The 15073-nt window shown below is 54.9% G+C and overlaps 3 protein-coding genes across 6 annotated transcripts; 2 read left to right on the top strand and 1 right to left on the bottom strand.

Moving 5' to 3' along the window:
• Positions 1-2707: 2707 nt before the first annotated feature.
• GP1BA (glycoprotein Ib platelet subunit alpha) lies at positions 2708-5601 on the top strand. The gene has a single exon (XM_089900542.1). The coding sequence runs from the start codon at positions 2916-2918 to the stop codon at positions 4740-4742; it is 1827 nt and encodes a 608-aa protein (XP_089756668.1). The 5' UTR covers positions 2708-2915; the 3' UTR covers positions 4743-5601.
• Positions 4599-9863, bottom strand: SLC25A11 (solute carrier family 25 member 11). Of its 2 annotated transcripts, none has more exons than XM_089900551.1 (8): positions 9590-9863; positions 8837-8989; positions 8547-8753; positions 8269-8359; positions 8097-8187; positions 7911-8010; positions 7779-7830; positions 4599-5140 (listed from the first exon to the last, which is right to left on the bottom strand). In XM_089900551.1, exons 1-8 carry the CDS (start codon positions 9682-9684, stop codon positions 5117-5119), a joined length of 813 nt encoding a protein of 270 aa, XP_089756677.1. In that variant the 5' UTR covers positions 9685-9863; the 3' UTR covers positions 4599-5116. The 2 variants fall into 2 exon arrangements, with proteins under 2 accessions (XP_089756677.1, XP_022451827.1); XM_022596119.3 differs by lacking the exon at positions 4599-5140 and adding an exon at positions 6887-7642 and having other exon boundaries at positions 9590-9851.
• A 94-nt stretch (positions 9864-9957) lies between these two features.
• On the top strand, positions 9958-14693 carry RNF167 (ring finger protein 167). 3 transcript variants are annotated; one of them, XM_022596115.3, is made up of 10 exons: positions 9961-10144; positions 10279-10777; positions 10862-10942; positions 12213-12338; positions 12444-12531; positions 12721-12811; positions 13041-13146; positions 13289-13382; positions 14026-14106; positions 14187-14693. In XM_022596115.3, exons 2-10 carry the CDS (start codon positions 10694-10696, stop codon positions 14483-14485), a joined length of 1050 nt encoding a protein of 349 aa, XP_022451823.1. In that variant the 5' UTR covers positions 9961-10144; positions 10279-10693; the 3' UTR covers positions 14486-14693. The 3 variants fall into 3 exon arrangements, with proteins under 3 accessions (XP_089756676.1, XP_022451823.1, XP_089756675.1); XM_089900550.1 differs by lacking the exon at positions 12213-12338 and having other exon boundaries at positions 9958-10144; XM_089900549.1 differs by lacking the exon at positions 9961-10144 and having other exon boundaries at positions 10151-10777.
• The last annotated feature ends 380 nt before the right edge of the window (positions 14694-15073 follow it).

Genomic DNA, 15073 nt, shown 5'->3' on the forward strand with positions numbered 1-15073 from the left:
TACACAGTCCCACGTCTGGTTCTGTAGCCCTCACTGAGAAGTCCGTGAAGTAGCCAACATATTTTTATTTTTATTTTGGCTGCACCACGCGGCATGCAGGATCTTAGTTCCCTGACCACTGTCCCCTGCAGTGGAAGCGTGGAGTCTTAACCACTGGATTGCCAGGGAAGTCCAAAATGTATTTTTAATAAATTCCTTTTCAGCCTAAATTAGGCAGAACATTTCCTGTTACTTACAACTAAAAACCCTAATTGGTGCCAAAGTGGCAAAAAACCCAACCCCCTTAGGGGCCTTACTCCAGGTCAGGGCCTCTGTCTATGCAGCTCTCCCCCTCACTTCTTGCTGCTTAGTGCCTCATTTCCTCCATGATTTCAAGTACTTTTTGCAGCCGGCAAATTATATACATGGCAAGTCTATGGATTAACTGCATCTGGCTCAAGTGTCCACCCCTTGTCCAGTCACCAGTCAGCAGATAGGGGCAGGCTCATGCGGCTGCATGGTGCCCCTTCTAGGGACAGTTGATAGGACATTTTCATCATTGGAAGGGGCCAAGGACCAACAGATATGATGGCTGACTTTCTGAAACAGGCACCTTACCTGGTCTTGGGAAATCCTAAAAGGCTTTCCAGAGGAAGAAATTCTGGGCTGGAACTTTCCAGATAAGTAAGAGTTAGGCAGAAGGGGATAAGGGGTGAGAAGAAGGGTCCAGGCACAAGAAAGAGAATAACCTAGAGTGAAGGGTGGAGTGTTAAGAGATGGGGCTGGGCAGGTGAGCAAGGGTCAGATCACACAGGACCCCGTAGGCCATGTTAGGGACGTTAGACTCCCTCCTGAGGGCTACAAAGAGCCATTGGTGACTTTCAGGCAGTGGAAGGATATAAGCAAATCTGCATTTCTGAACGACCACTTGGGTGGGGAGAAGGAGGGGAGTTAGAAAGTTGGGAGAGCATTGGGGAGGCTGCTGCAGTGAAGCAGTGGAGAGAACATGGCACCCTGGACAAGGAATGGTGGCAGGGGGGATGGGAAGGGGTGGGTTTGAGGGGCATTAGGAGGTAAAATCAGGGACTTCCCTGGCGGTCCAGTGGTTAAGACTCCACGCTCCCAATGCAGGGGGCCTGGGTTCAATCCCTGGACAGAACTAGATCCCGCATGCCACAATGAAGATCCCACATGAGGCAACGAAGATCCCGTGTGCTGCAAATAAGACCCGGCGTAGCCAAATAAATAATTAATTAAAAAAAAAGAATTCTTAAAAAAAAAAGGAGGTAAAATCAGCTGGACCTGGTAGCAGGTTGCACGTGGGAGTGGAGGGGGGGAGTTAGAGATGACTATCAGGGATGTTTGTTCTGGCTGAAAGGCTACAGATAAATGAGTGGATGACAGAACCACTCACCAGGTTGGACAACGCAGGAGCATTAGCTCTTTGGAGACAGGTGATGAGCTCAGTTTTGAACATATTGCTTCAGGGCCTTTGGGAGAGCCAAGGAATCCAAAAGGCAGTGGGACATATGTGTTCGGGTCTCAGGAGAGGGGCCTGGGCTAGAGACAAAGGTTTGAGAGTCACTGGGGGACAGGTGGTGGTCGAAGGCAAGGGAATGGATGAGGAGACTCTCAGGTGTTCGTGCAGCATAAGAGAAGAGGAGGGCCAAAGACCGAATTCTGGGGGCATGTTAATTTTTCATGAAGGGCAGGGGAAGAAGAATCCACAAAGGACTTTGAGAAGGGTCAGCCAGAGAGGCAAGAGGAAAACCAAGAAAAACTTACTCTCAGATAAACAACAGGGTCCTACTGTGTAGCACAAGGAACTGTATTCAACACCCTGGGATAAACCATAATGGAAAGGAACATGAAAAAGAATGTGTGTGTGTATAACTGAGTCACTTTGCGGTAACAGCAGAAATGAACACAACATTGTAAGTCAACTATACTTCAATAAAAAACAAGCTTAAAAATAAAGTTAAAAAGAAAAACCTAAAAGAGGAAAAAATTACTGTCATGAGTGCCAAAGTGGGAGTGGCCACAGGTGTTCAGGCTTCGGAAAACAAGATCAGGTGGAGGAGTGCCCAGTGGATGGAGAGGCTTGGGGGTCAATGGTGACCATGGTAAGAACTGAGTCCATGGAGTGGGGGTGGGGGAGAAACAGCCTAGAGTGGGATGAGGAGGGAGGGGGAGGCGAGGGTAAAAGTTAGGCAGTTCGAAGAATGCCGCTGTGGGACTTCCCTGGCGGTCCAGTGGTTAAGACTGCACTCCCAATGCAGAGGGCACGAGTTCGGGGAAGATCCCGCATGCCGTGTGGTATGGCAAAAACAAAGAAAAAAAAGAAGAAAAAAGAATGCAGCTGTGAAGCGGAAATGACAGGGGCAGCTGGAGAGGTTTTTTTAAAAGCTGGAAGAGAGTGGTGGCTGGAGTCCACCCCCAATCTCCTGGTGTAGGAGGACAGTAGGCAAGAGCAGGACCAAAAGGAGGGCTTGGGGAAAGTTGTGGAAGGAGGTGATAAAGGCCTGTGTCCGGGAGCGAGACCGTTCCCCGGGTCCCAGGAGCCCCTATCAGGCTGGCATTTCCTCCCCATCTCCACCCCCTTCCTGCCACTGACCAGGCCCTCCCTGGAGCTGGAAGAGAGAAGGCCCAAGTCACACCCTGGAAGAAGCTCTGTGGCTCCGGAGGTCTTTCTGCTGGCCTGTAAGCTGGGGCCGGGGGAGGAGGGGGCCTGAGGGAGGGATACCGGCCAAGGGCCTGGAGCTAGCAGTTTAGGCTTCGGGGTGCAAGGGGAGGAGAGGGGAGTGGAGGGGGGGAGGTGTGGGAGCTGAGTTTCTGGAAGGGATCCTGGAGGCTGCAGTGGGGGCTAGGGCCTGGAGGCATACTGCCGGGGGGCGGAGGGGTGCCCACTCTCAAGCCCCCCTTGCCCACAGGTCCCCATGCCTCTCTTCCTCTTGCTGCTCCTGCTGCCAAGCCCTTCGCACTCCCACCCCATCTGTGGCATCAGCAAAGTGGCCAGCGAGGTGGAAATGAACTGTGAAAATAAGGGGCTGAAGGCGCCGCCTCCAGATCTGCAAGCAGAAACCAACATCCTCCGCCTGGGTGGGAACCCCCTGGGCACCTTCTCCATGGTGTCCATGGTGAATCTGACTCACCTCACTCAGCTGCACCTGGAGAAGAGCCAGCTGACCAGCCTGCAGACTGACGCGACGCTGCCCCGGCTGGAGACCCTGATTATATCCCACAATACGCTGAGAAGCCTGCCCTTGTTGGGACGGGCGCTGCCAGCACTCTATACCCTGGACGTCTCCTTCAACGAGCTGGCCTCATTGTCTCCTGATGCCCTGGATGGCCTGAGCCACCTCCATGAGCTCTACTTGCGTGGCAACAAGCTGAAGACTCTGCCCCCCGGGCTCCTGCAGCCCACGCCCAAGCTGAAGAAGCTCAACCTGGCTGAAAACGGGTTGAGTGAGCTGCCCCCTGGGTTCCTGGATGGGTTGGAGGAACTTGACACCCTCTACCTCCAGCGGAACTTGCTGCGCACGATACCAAAGGGCTTCTTTGGGGACCTCCTCCTGCCTTTTGCTTTTTTCCACGACAACACCTGGTTCTGTGACTGCGGGATCCTCTATTTCAGCCACTGGCTGCAGGACAATGCCAACAATGTGTACATATGGAAGGAGGGTGTGGACGCCAAGGCCATGACCCCCAACGTGACGAGCGTGGGGTGTGTCAATTTGCCCAACATGTTTGTCTACACCTACTCAGGGGTGGGCTGCCACACCCCTGGCGACAGGGACAGCATAGACTACGATGTCTACGAAGAGGATGACAAGGTGCCTACCACAAGGGCTGCGGGCAGCTTCTCTACCCACACCAGTGCCCACACCACCCACTGGGGCCTGCTTTACTCACTGCCGACTGCTCCGCTAGGCCCCCAAGTGTCCTCCTTGCCTCCAACTAAGGAACAGACCACGTTCCGAATTTCTACAGGACCCATCACATTCTCCAAAACTCTAAAACCCACCCCAGAGCCCACAAGCCCGAGCACCCCAGAGCCCACAAGCCCGAGCACCCCAGAGCCCACAAGCCCAAGCACCCCAGAGCCCAGAGCCCAGAGCACCCCAGAGCCCAGAGCCCCGAGCACCCCAGAGCCCAGAGCCCCGAGCACCCCAGAGCCCAGAGCCCCGAGCACCCCAGAGCCCAGAGCCCCGAGCACCCCAGAGCCCACAAGCGAGACCTCAGAACCCACCGTATCCTTAACCTCCACTGAACCCACTTCACTTCCCACTATCTTAGAATCCACCACAGCCACCATCTCTGAATTTGTCAACCTCCTGAAGGCCCAGGGGGTGGCTCAGTGGAATGTGGAGAGTTCCAGAAACGACCCTTTTCTCAACTCTGACTTTTGCTGCCTCTTCCTGGGCTTCTATATCTTGGGTCTCCTCTGGCTCCTGTTTGCCTCTGTGGTCCTCATCCTGCTGCTGTTCTGGGTCCAGCACGTGAAACCACAGGCCCTGGCCACAGTCACACACACCTCGCATCTAGAGCTGCAGAGGGGAAGGCAAGTGACAGTGGCCCGGGCCTGGCTGCTTTTCCTCCAAGGCTCGCTCCCCACTTTCCGCTCTAGCCTCTTCCTGTGGGTGCGGCCTAATGGCCGTGTGGGGCCTCTGCTGGCAGGACGGCGGCCCTCAGCCCTGAGCATGGGTCGTGGTCAGGACCTGCTGGGGACAGTGGCTGTTAGGTACTCTGGCCACAGCCTCTGAGGGGGGGGTGGTTTGGGGACCTCGAGAGAGACTCTGATGGGCTTTCCTATTGGGATCTAGCTGGGGGCGGGTGGGTACAGAGTACAGGGTCAGGGGAGGGCTTCGTTACTGCTTCTTTGTCAGGAGCCTCCTCTGCACACCCCGGGCACACAATCCCAGACCCAGCATATCTGAAGAGGTAGTGAGATGGAGAAGTTGGGTGGGTCACAGAACAAAGACAGCTCCTGATGCTGCATGGACGGCGGGGTTCCCAGACCACTACACTAGGCTATTACCATCACTTTGGGGAAGTTTTAGGAAAAAGCAAACAACAAACAGAATATAGCACAGTTCTCACATGTATCCGTGTATTGAAGGAAACTTGGGAAGAGATGTCACGATGTGAGCCCTGATTGTCTCTGGGTGGTATAAATACGGGTGGTTTTATTTTCTATTCCTCTGCTTAGCATTTTCTGGTTTTCCACCATCATATATTATTTGTATCATAAAAATAATTTAAAAATAGAATGTTCGTTCTTTTGGAGAGGGAAACGAGGCTGGGGCACCGTCACCAGCATTCCCAAGGCCCCAGCTGCCCCACCCTAGTTGCACTGCTCACCCCCAAAAGCTCTAGTCTTGGCCTGCACTTCCCCTGCCTGGGCCGCCTTTTCCCTCCTCCAAGGGTAACCACCCACCAGGCCAACCACAAGCAAGTTCCAGCTCAAGATCCAGAAGTTTCCTGGGAGCTCAGTGGTACTACTGAGGCTATCTGCCTGCAACCTGCGGTACTAGGAGGACAGGTGGGTGCCTCCTGGCACCTATGGCCTCAGACACGCAGCTCTCCTGCTTTGCCCAGGGCAGCAGGACAGGGGAGGGGAGGGCCTGGCAGTGAGTACCATCTTGGTGGGTTTTACTGAACTACTCTGTTTCCTGCTGTCAAGGCAGGAGGAAGGCAGATGGAGCCCAGTCCTCTCCCCTGGTGCCGTGGATTCTGCCATTCACCTGACCACGTTGGGCAGAGCTTTCTCTCCTGCCTCCAGCCCAAGCCAGCACTTAAGGCCCACAGAATGGGAGTGAGGACTGAGCCTTTCTGGCTCCACGGAGACCCCTTCCTCCAGATGGTGCAGGAAGAATCCTCCTAACCTGAAACCCTGACCGCATCTTTCTCCTGCTCTGAACTCTTTCCGATAGAGGACAACTCCTGAGTTTGGCGATCGAGGATTTCCGTGCACCAACCCATCTAACAGTGCAGCTTCCCCTCCCACAGCAGACACTTCACAGCCTGTGCTCCAGCTATTACAAACTTTGCAGAGATCACCTGCTCCCCCGCGTTTCTCCTCTAAGCCTTTGCTCTCAGTGGGCCAGGAGTGCTGCCCCGCCCCACTTCCCTGGCCAGTCGGGTACTGTGCACTGTCTCCCCTCACCCAGGCTGGCCCGGGTGCCCCACATCCCCCTGCAGCGGTCTGTTGCTGACTCCCAGTTTCCCTGTGTCATCCTCCCGTTTGGACTTGGCACTCCTTAAGGACAAGGTCCAGGCTTCAAGTGTCTCAAAGCGGCCCCTGTGGCCCAGGCCAGCATGTGCATGGAGAGGGTAAGAAAAGAGGCAGAGGTGGGAGGGCCCGGCTGCACCGCCAGGCTGCTGAGCTCAACTTCTTCTACTGACGAGGTTCTGCCAAGGTGACAGTTCCCACCTGCCGTCTGCTTGTCCCCTGGCCTGCCTGTCCCCTGTCCTGGCTCAGGAGAAACCTTCAGGCCTCGTGCCGCCCAGCCCTCCTTCCAATTGACCTTCCTATGCCCTTTTATGCCCCAAGAGGTTCCTAAGCTCCTTGAGGGCAGGGCCTGGGAGTCACACATCTCCTAAAGAAATGGAGAAGGCAGTCACTCTCCCCAGCTTACAGCGCACATCAAGCCTCCAGGCTCTGGGGGCCCGGCTCCATGCCCACTCTGCCCCCGACAGGTCAGCTTTCCCCTCTCAGACTCTATTCCCTCCCTCTTCAGGCTGCAGAAACAGTCACCAGACCCCAGAGATTTTTCCTGGGGATTACATGAGATGACCTGGGCGTCTGTTGTATTCTTGAACGAGGGGCTAGGAAGCAACACACAGGGCCTGGAGCTTGGGTTTTTCTCACCCTTCAGCTGCTGCAACATGACTGACTTACATAATATTTGCATAAAAACAGCGGGTACTTTTTCTTTAATAACTTTTTTTAAAAACTCCAGTTCCTGTTCTCCAGGGGCATCCGCTTCTTTGTCCAGTCTCCTCCCCCTCCTGCGCCCACAGCTCTCCAGATTTGGGGGTGGTGTCATCAATCCAATTTATTGATTACGTCCTCAGTGAGGTGGAGGAAGGAAGGGCCATGTCCTCCCACTGCAGACCTTTGATCATCTTGACAGCTTCGGCTCTCTCCTGTCCCCTCAGCTCTGCCTTGGTTTCCCCACTGAGAAGGGGGGGCCTTCTGCTGTACTATGTGCCCTGAAACTAATACCCAAGAGGAGACCAGGAATCTGCAGGGAGCTTCCCACCTCCGTGCAGGGCACAGGCAGGGACAGAGAGATCATGATGATCAGGGCAAGGAGGGCGAGCTGGAGCAGGGGCAGGACAGACCACAAGTCCCTTATCACAGAGGAGGGAACCATACTGTGGAGGGAAAATAAATAGCGGGGCCCAGGGCAGCAGCGTCTAGGCCCCCCGGGGGGCACACTGACTGTAGGAGCAGCGGGCGAGTGGGAGCCCCGGCACAGCGGCTCCAGGCCCCTCGCTCGCCTCAGCCGCTGAGGAAGAGGCGCTTGTAGGCCTTGTTCATCTGCTCCAAGAAGATGAAAGTGAGGACAGTGTGGGGACCCAGGCGGGCATAGTATGGTGTAAAGCCCTTCCACAGACTGAAGAAGCCCTCGTAGCGGACGACCTTCACCAGCACATCCTAGACAGCCAGGCAGGCACGGCACTGAGGTTGGGACCTGGCCTCTGGGACCCTCTTCCTCTTACCCAGCTATCCCCCACCCCCACTCCCAGGGCATCCAATCGGGCAGCCCAAGCCCCTAGCCCTGCTTCCTCACCAGCCCGTTCTTGTATTCCGGCTTCCCGTCAATCATTCGCATGTTCTGGATCCTGAAGGAGAGGAGGCAGGGGCATGAGAGCCATAAAGAGGGCTCTCCCGTCCTTCTCCAGGCCCAGGGCTGCATACTCACCGGGTCTTGACAATGTCCACAGGCATAGAGGCAGCAGTGGTGACCAGGCCACTGATCATGCTGGCACAGAAGTGACACAGGATGTTGTCAGAGAAGTAGCCTGGAGGAGGCAGAGCAGGGGAAGGCAGTCAGCTCAGAGCTGGCCCAGGCTAGGCTGGGAGCTGAGGGCCCAGCTCTGGGTCTCACCTGAGTCCAGTAAAAACTGCTTGGACTGGGAGTAGGAGGCGAGCTGGGCGGCATTGACGACGACAGCCCGAGCCATGGTAGGGATGCAGCCCTGGGGTGGGGGAGGTGGGGGAGAAGTCAGAAATGCCCAAGACCTGACCCCACATCCCCAGTCTCCAGCCCCTTCACTCACCCTCCATAGTGTAGGGACGCCCTCTTCCCGGGCAATTCGAATCAGGGCATTAAACACGTTTTTGTAGCCACGGCGCTGGTCAGCTGGAAGCCTGGTGGGAAGGTAGGGAGAGGCCAAGTTTGGGATAGACCACCCTGCTCCCACAGGAGCAAAGAAATGGGAGGCCAGAATGCTGTGAACAGGTGAATGCTGTGCTCTAGATCTAGAATAAGAAATCAGTTCTTTCATTCTAGATTCCAGGGAATGGGGCTGGGGACAGGCTCAGACCTGGAACTCACCGGCCGTCAGCGGTCATGCGGATAAGAGCCACCTCAGCTGGTGTTCCCACAAAGGCACCAGTTGCACCTGCAGTCATGCCAATCAGGGCCTTCAGCAGAAAGCCAGGGGGTGTACCATCAGCCCCAGTCAGGCGCTCAAATAGCACGGTATAGATACCAAGGCGAGTAGTGGTATAGGTGGCCTGGCGCAGCAGGCCAGCTGACAGCCTGGGGAGCGAAGGAGTCAGTGCATCAAGCCAAAGTCTAGAGCTGTCAACCCACACGCTACCCCCATCCTTTGGCCCCAGTACCCGGTGTAAATGCCCCTCAGCCCTTCTGCCCTCAGAATGCTGGTGAGGGCATGGAAGCTGGTTTTGTACTCTCGTGTCTTGGCTCCTTCCCCACTCAGCTGCATCCGGTTCTTCACAAGGTCCAGGGGCTGCACAAAAACTGTAGCTCCCATCCTGGGGGAAGACAGGGGTGGAGTCAAGAGCTAGGTGTCCCAGATCTACCAAAGCCCCCTGGAGCCCGACAACAAGAGATCACAAAGGGCAGGGCCTGCCATGCGATTGACTACATGTTCAGGAGGCTGGTGGGCATGTGTACAAGAGTCTCTGCGTGTACCAAGAGCAATGTGTCTGAAAAGTCCAGCGGTCCAGTAGGTGCCATGCAATGAAAGTGTTCCATGCAGCTCCCAGGGTGTCAAGCAGTGACCGAGAGATTGCATGCAGTCCGACCCAAGGAGGAGAGGTGGGCATTCATGACCTGGGACTCCACGTAGTCCAGCAGGAGCCATGCAATGACCTGAAACCCCAAACAGCCCCGCAGAGCCAAGCAATGGGTTGGGAAACTCTGGTGGCCCGGTGGCGGCCGTGTATGCAGCCCAGTAGGAGCCCTGCGATGGGTGAAAAGATCCTAGCAGCCCATCAAGGACCTCGTAATACGATGGGAACAGCAATGACCCCGTGTCACCTCGGTTCACTGCAACACACCCAAAGCACAGGGCCCGGTTCCTGGCACCCGTCCCTGCCTCCTCCTGTCCCATCCCTGGGGCCTGAGCTTACCCGGCCAGGCCCCCAAACAGGAACTTGACGGACTTAGGGGAGGTACGGGGCTTCCCGTTCACCCCACTAGCCCCGGGACTCGCCGTCGCCGCCATCGCCACTCAATGGCCCTCGGCTCCCGGACCCGTGCGCGCGCGGCCCCGCTCGCGCCCAAGGTGACACCGCGCGCGCAACAGGGGCGAGGGCGCGCGCGCACGCCCCGGCGCTCAGGGCCAGCGCCAGCTGGAAGTTGGCGCAGGCGCAGGCGCAGGCGCGAGCGCAAAGGCGTCCGGGAGTAAGGCGGAGCTGAAGGAGGAGCTTCAAGAATGGGTGAGGGGACGGGGTGCAGCTATTTAGGCAGCAAGAGCATAGGTGCAATTTTTATCGAATTGGAGTCGCGGGAAAATCGAGAGGAGGGTATTTGAAGATCTCGCGAGATCGAGTGAGTTAGACTAGCCAGAGTTAGGCGGTCTCTCGCGATAGATACAGGAAGCTGTCAGCAGGTGGGAGGGAGTGTGGTGAGGACTCTCGCGAGACTTCAAGGTACGGCGGCGGCGGCCAGAGGGAGGAAGAGAGGTTTGTAAACCGGGCAGCTGAGGGATCCCGGGCACTAGCACGGAGAAGCGACTAAGTCGTCTTCTGGGGCCTCGGTGCTCCTTTCACCTCCACAGGCACTGCCTCCACCTCTAACCTTTTAATCGGCCTTTTAGGACCGGAAGTCCTTCGTCTTGAGCGTCCATTGCTGGAAGCGGCCTTTCTTTGCCGGAAATTCTCTTCCAGGGGATGGAAAGACGGCCCACCTGGCCGGAAGTCCCACCTCCTTGAGCTCCCCCACCCTTCCAGAAGTTTTTCTGTCACCTGTGCTTGCCTCCGTTCCCTTTCCACGTATTATTCCTGTACCAGAAAGGGGTATTTTTGGTGTCTCCCTCCCAGCTTCATTAAACGGGTTGGCTGTCTCACTCCCCGAGTCGGGGGTCCTTCCCCGCGCCCCCATGTAGCTGGGAAGTGGGACCTGGGGGTGGTTGGACCCCTGGGATCCTGAAGGAGGGCAAGAGAGGGCGCAGAACTCCGTTTCTGCTCCTGTTATCGGGACGCGGCCTCCTCCGCCTCTCCCCTCGCGCTGCCATGCACCCTGCGGCCTTCCCGCTTCCTGTGGTTGTGGCCACTGTGCTGTGGGGAGCGGCCCCCACCCGGGGGCTCATTCGAGCGGTGAGTCTGAGGGGACGTTAGGGGAAGGGCGCTGAAGGGAGAGGTTGCAGGCTGAAGGACAAACATGGACTCTTTTATCCGCAGATCTCGGACCACAATGCCAGCATGGACTTTGCAGACCTCCCAGCTCTCTTTGGGGCTGCCTTGAGCCAGGAGGGACTTCAGGTGATTTTCTTTCCTCTTTCCTGTTTCCCTGAATTCTCCCTGCTGGGTAGGGGTTGAGGAGCCTTTCTTGGGGTAAGCTGGAGGTAGGAAGAGAGTCAAGTTAGGAACTAAGTACAAGAACACATCTAGTGTGGTGGAATCCAGAATCTGGAGGGAGAATACAAAGTCTACTTCTAGAACTCTGAGCCTTAGAAGGGAGACTGAAAGTGGACTAAGATAAAAGGCAGGACGAGTGGTGACTATCAATAGGGTCTCTAGAGCCAATTACTGGTTTTATGACCTTGGGCAAATTACCTGAGCCTTAGTTGGTTTTACTGTAAAATGGGATAATAGAAGTTATCAGATGTATTATTGTGAGAATTAGATAAGCAGTTTTGTAGTAGTTTTTCACAAAGACTGCCACATAGCAAGAACTCAGTTGGGCCATAGATATCAGTATAGTTGTTTGTGAGATGGGTAATTGGAAAATTAAAGGGAGGTGTTAAAAAAATTCAACTGAGTAAATTTCAAAGCTCTTACTGGCTTTTATTTAATGACCCATGAATCAGGCAGCATTCCACCTAGCAGATAGAAAGATCTCTGAAGAACTATACAAAATGAAAGACTTATAGCCAGAAGGGGGTGGGGCAAGGAAGTTATACTAGCAAAGATTTGATTTTCTTTGCTAGTGGCAAAGATCTCCTTTCTTTAGGGGACTGCAGGGGTCTACCAGGCAGATTACCTCACTAGTGCTGACCAAGTAATTCCAGATAGAGTGGTTTAAGATTCCATTCCTGGGGGAGGCTAAAATTATAATTAAGTATTGAATTTGGTGACATGGGAGTTGGCACAAATAACTCCATTTGGGTTTGGTCTTGTGTATTTTTAAAAAAAGGGAATATGTTCCCTAAGAGTATGTATTAGAGCAGGGAATGTGAAACAACTTGAGAAAGTGACGTGGATGAATGGAGAATTGAATTACAATCAGTGGGAAACTGGAAGGCAAAACAATTAGCTAGGAATGTGGAGTATATATTAGCTCATCTGGGAAAGGGAGAGGGATGATGGAGGGTGTGGGAAAGGGATGTTGTTTGATGTAATTGCATCTTCAGGAGGCTAAGAGAAGAGGTAGATGTCTGACTTTGGTGGGATGCTCAGACCCCAGGAATGAGCTCAGACCCCAGTGGGCTCAGACCCCACTGACCTGTGGGGGCCATTGTGCTTGGTGGGACCTGTGGGGAGCAGCACCTAGGGAGATGAAATCCAGCTGTTGTTTGCTTCTCTTCTCCAGGGCTTCCTTGTGGAGGCTCACCCAGACAATGCCTGCAGTCCCATTGCCCCACCACCCCCAGCCCCGGTCAACGGGTCAGTCTTTATTGCACTGCTTCGAAGATTCGACTGCAACTTTGACCTCAAGGTTGCTGAATGTGGAGTGGGAACTGGGAGGCTGAGGGTAAAAAAGGCACCAGGAATGAAAGGTGGCAAGGCCCATGATGGCTCCTTATCTGCCTTGTCTCCCTAGGTCCTAAATGCTCAGAAGGCTGGGTATGGTGCAGCTGTGGTACACAATGTGAATTCCAATGAACTTCTGAATATGGTGTGGAATAGTGGTAAGGTTGGAGGATCTGGACAGCTGGGTTTTCAGTAGAGCTTAGACTGAGAGATGGCGGGAGGGCTGAAGCCTTAGGGAAAAGAAATCAGTCCTTTAGGTGGAATGGGGCAAGAGAGTCAAATGCCAGAGTTACCAAAGGATTCATGTGGAATGTTGGGTCCCCAGTGTAATGCCCTAATCCCTGCAGAGGAAATCCAGCAGCAGATCTGGATCCCGTCTGTGTTTATTGGGGAGAGAAGCTCCGAGTACCTGCGTGCCCTCTTTGTCTACGAGAAGGGGTAGGACGTGTCCCTCCTTCCCACTCTTCCTTCAGCACTTCCATGCCAACCTGGAGTCCAAGCCCGTGCCCCAACCATCCAGCCTCAGGCCCATCATGCTCTGCCTCTTGGTACTTTCTTCCCATCCCCTTCCCCCTCCGTGGGCCCTGTCCAGAGCCAGTTACTTTGTCCCTCTTCCTTTGTCTCTTTGCCTTTCCTGCCCCTCTGATATTCGTCTTCCTTTTCCCAGGGCTCGGGTGCTTCTGGTCCCAGACAATAGCTTCCCCTTGGGCTATTACCTCATCCCCTTCACAGGGATCGTGGGACTGCTGGTTTTGGCCATGGGAGCAGTGATGGTGAGTAGTTCAGGGACCAAGACGGGAAGAGCTGAGGCCTTTAAAGCCAGACTGGCTCTGGGGTTGCAAGATAGGGCTGGTTTGTATGGGATTGTCCAGATTTGTTCTCTAAGACTGATCCATCCACCCCCCCTTTCACCAGATAGTTCGTTGTATCCAGCACAGGAAACGGCTCCAGAGGAATCGACTGACCAAAGAGCAACTGAAACAGATTCCTACACATGACTATCAGAAGGGTGAGGAGGGTGGAGGAGAGCAGGCCTTTCCCACTATTTCCCTGGTTCTGAAGGAGTTGGAGCCCAGGAGAAAAGAGGCAGAGATGGCAGGGAGGTGTCAGCTTGAGATACCACCTTTGCTCCTCTTTTTACGCATACGTACAATGAGGACAGGACAGGATTAGAGCAGGAAATGTAAAGCAAAAATGATTAAATGTAATAGTTGGGGTTGGAGGTGGGTGGAGGACCTTGCTCATAAGAGAGAAGGTGGAGAAAGCAGAAAAATGGAAGGAGTGGGGAAGATTCCGCCAGAGAAGGCAGACACAGGTAAGGAGGGGCTGGGTCTTAGGCACTGGAGCCTCCAGTGCCCATATAAGGCTATGGCAGAAGCGCTGCCCCATTTCTGCTCCTCCCACCCCCTCTCTCTCCAGCCTCACACCTCCCCCAAAAAACCCACTTCCCTTCTTACCTCTGTTTCTCTTTACTTGTTCTAACCCCGGATTCCTCATGTTCTACCCTGCTCCGGTCTCAGCTTTTCCACTGGCTCTGTAGAACCAGAGAAAATAACTTTTGCAGGGTTTAGCTCCACCACAGGCCTCTCAGAGTGAGTTCTTGTGGGCCCTGGTCCAGAATGGCTCAGTAAAAGAACTCCTTCTTCCACCAGGAGACCAGTATGATGTGTGTGCCATCTGCCTGGATGAATATGAGGATGGGGACAAGCTGAGGGTGCTCCCCTGTGCTCACGGTGAGGCCCTCACTTCCTGTGCCCGTGCCCCCCCCCCCCACCAGCAGGCACCACGTCCTTCACCTCATTCCTCTTGGCAGCTTATCACATCCGCTGTGTGGACCCCTGGCTCACTCAGACCCGGAAGACCTGCCCCATCTGCAAGCAGCCTGTCCATCGGGGTCCTGGGGATGAGGAGCAGGAGGAAGAAACCCAGGGGCAAGAGGGTGACGAGGAAGGGGAGCCAAGGGACCACCCTGCTTCCGAACGGACCCCACTTCTGGGCTGCACCCCCACCCCTCCCACCTCCTTTGGTTCTCTAGCCCCAGCTCCCCTAGTCCTTCCTGGGTCTTCCACAGACCCCTCATCCTCTACCTCTGCAGCTGCCATCCTGGTCTAGTAGTCCCCTTTCCCCTCCATCTCTGATGACCTATTTGCACAGCTCCTCTTTCTCTCTACTGTCTTCTACGCTGAGGGATAGGAGACGAGGGATAGGAGTCGTTTCCACCCCAGGTTTCTCCCTTACCCAACTCTATCTTCTTGAAGGGGTTGGGGGTACAAAGGGATGGGGTTTTCATTTATTGGGTTAATAAAATTGTTTTTGTGGACTAAGGGTGAGATCATTCTCACACAGGTAAACTTCTTATCCTTTTGGGGCATTGCCCCTTTCTGCCATACATGGGCAAGGGAGTGCTGGGAGGCTAACCTGTAGTTTTTTGTTTTTTCTTTTTTTGCTGTACGCCAGCCTCTCGCTGTTGTGGCCTCTCCTGTTGCGGAGCGCAGGCTCAGTGGCCATGGCTCACGGGCCCAGCCACTCCGCGGCATGCGGGACCCTCCCAGACCGGGGCACGAACCCGTGTCCCCTGCATCGGCAGGCGGACTCCCAACCACTGCGCCACCAGGGAAGCCCTAACCTGTAGTCTTAAGGGCAGCCCCAATAGGCATCTGCTGTGATTCTGAGAAGGGGAGCCCCACCCACGTGTGAGGA

Source organism: Delphinapterus leucas, chromosome 19 (assembly GCF_059928025.1).
Source record: "Delphinapterus leucas isolate spDelLeu-1000000601 "Yukka" chromosome 19, BTC_Dleu_Yukka2, whole genome shotgun sequence".
Classification (NCBI taxonomy): Eukaryota; Metazoa; Chordata; class Mammalia; order Artiodactyla; family Monodontidae; genus Delphinapterus; species Delphinapterus leucas.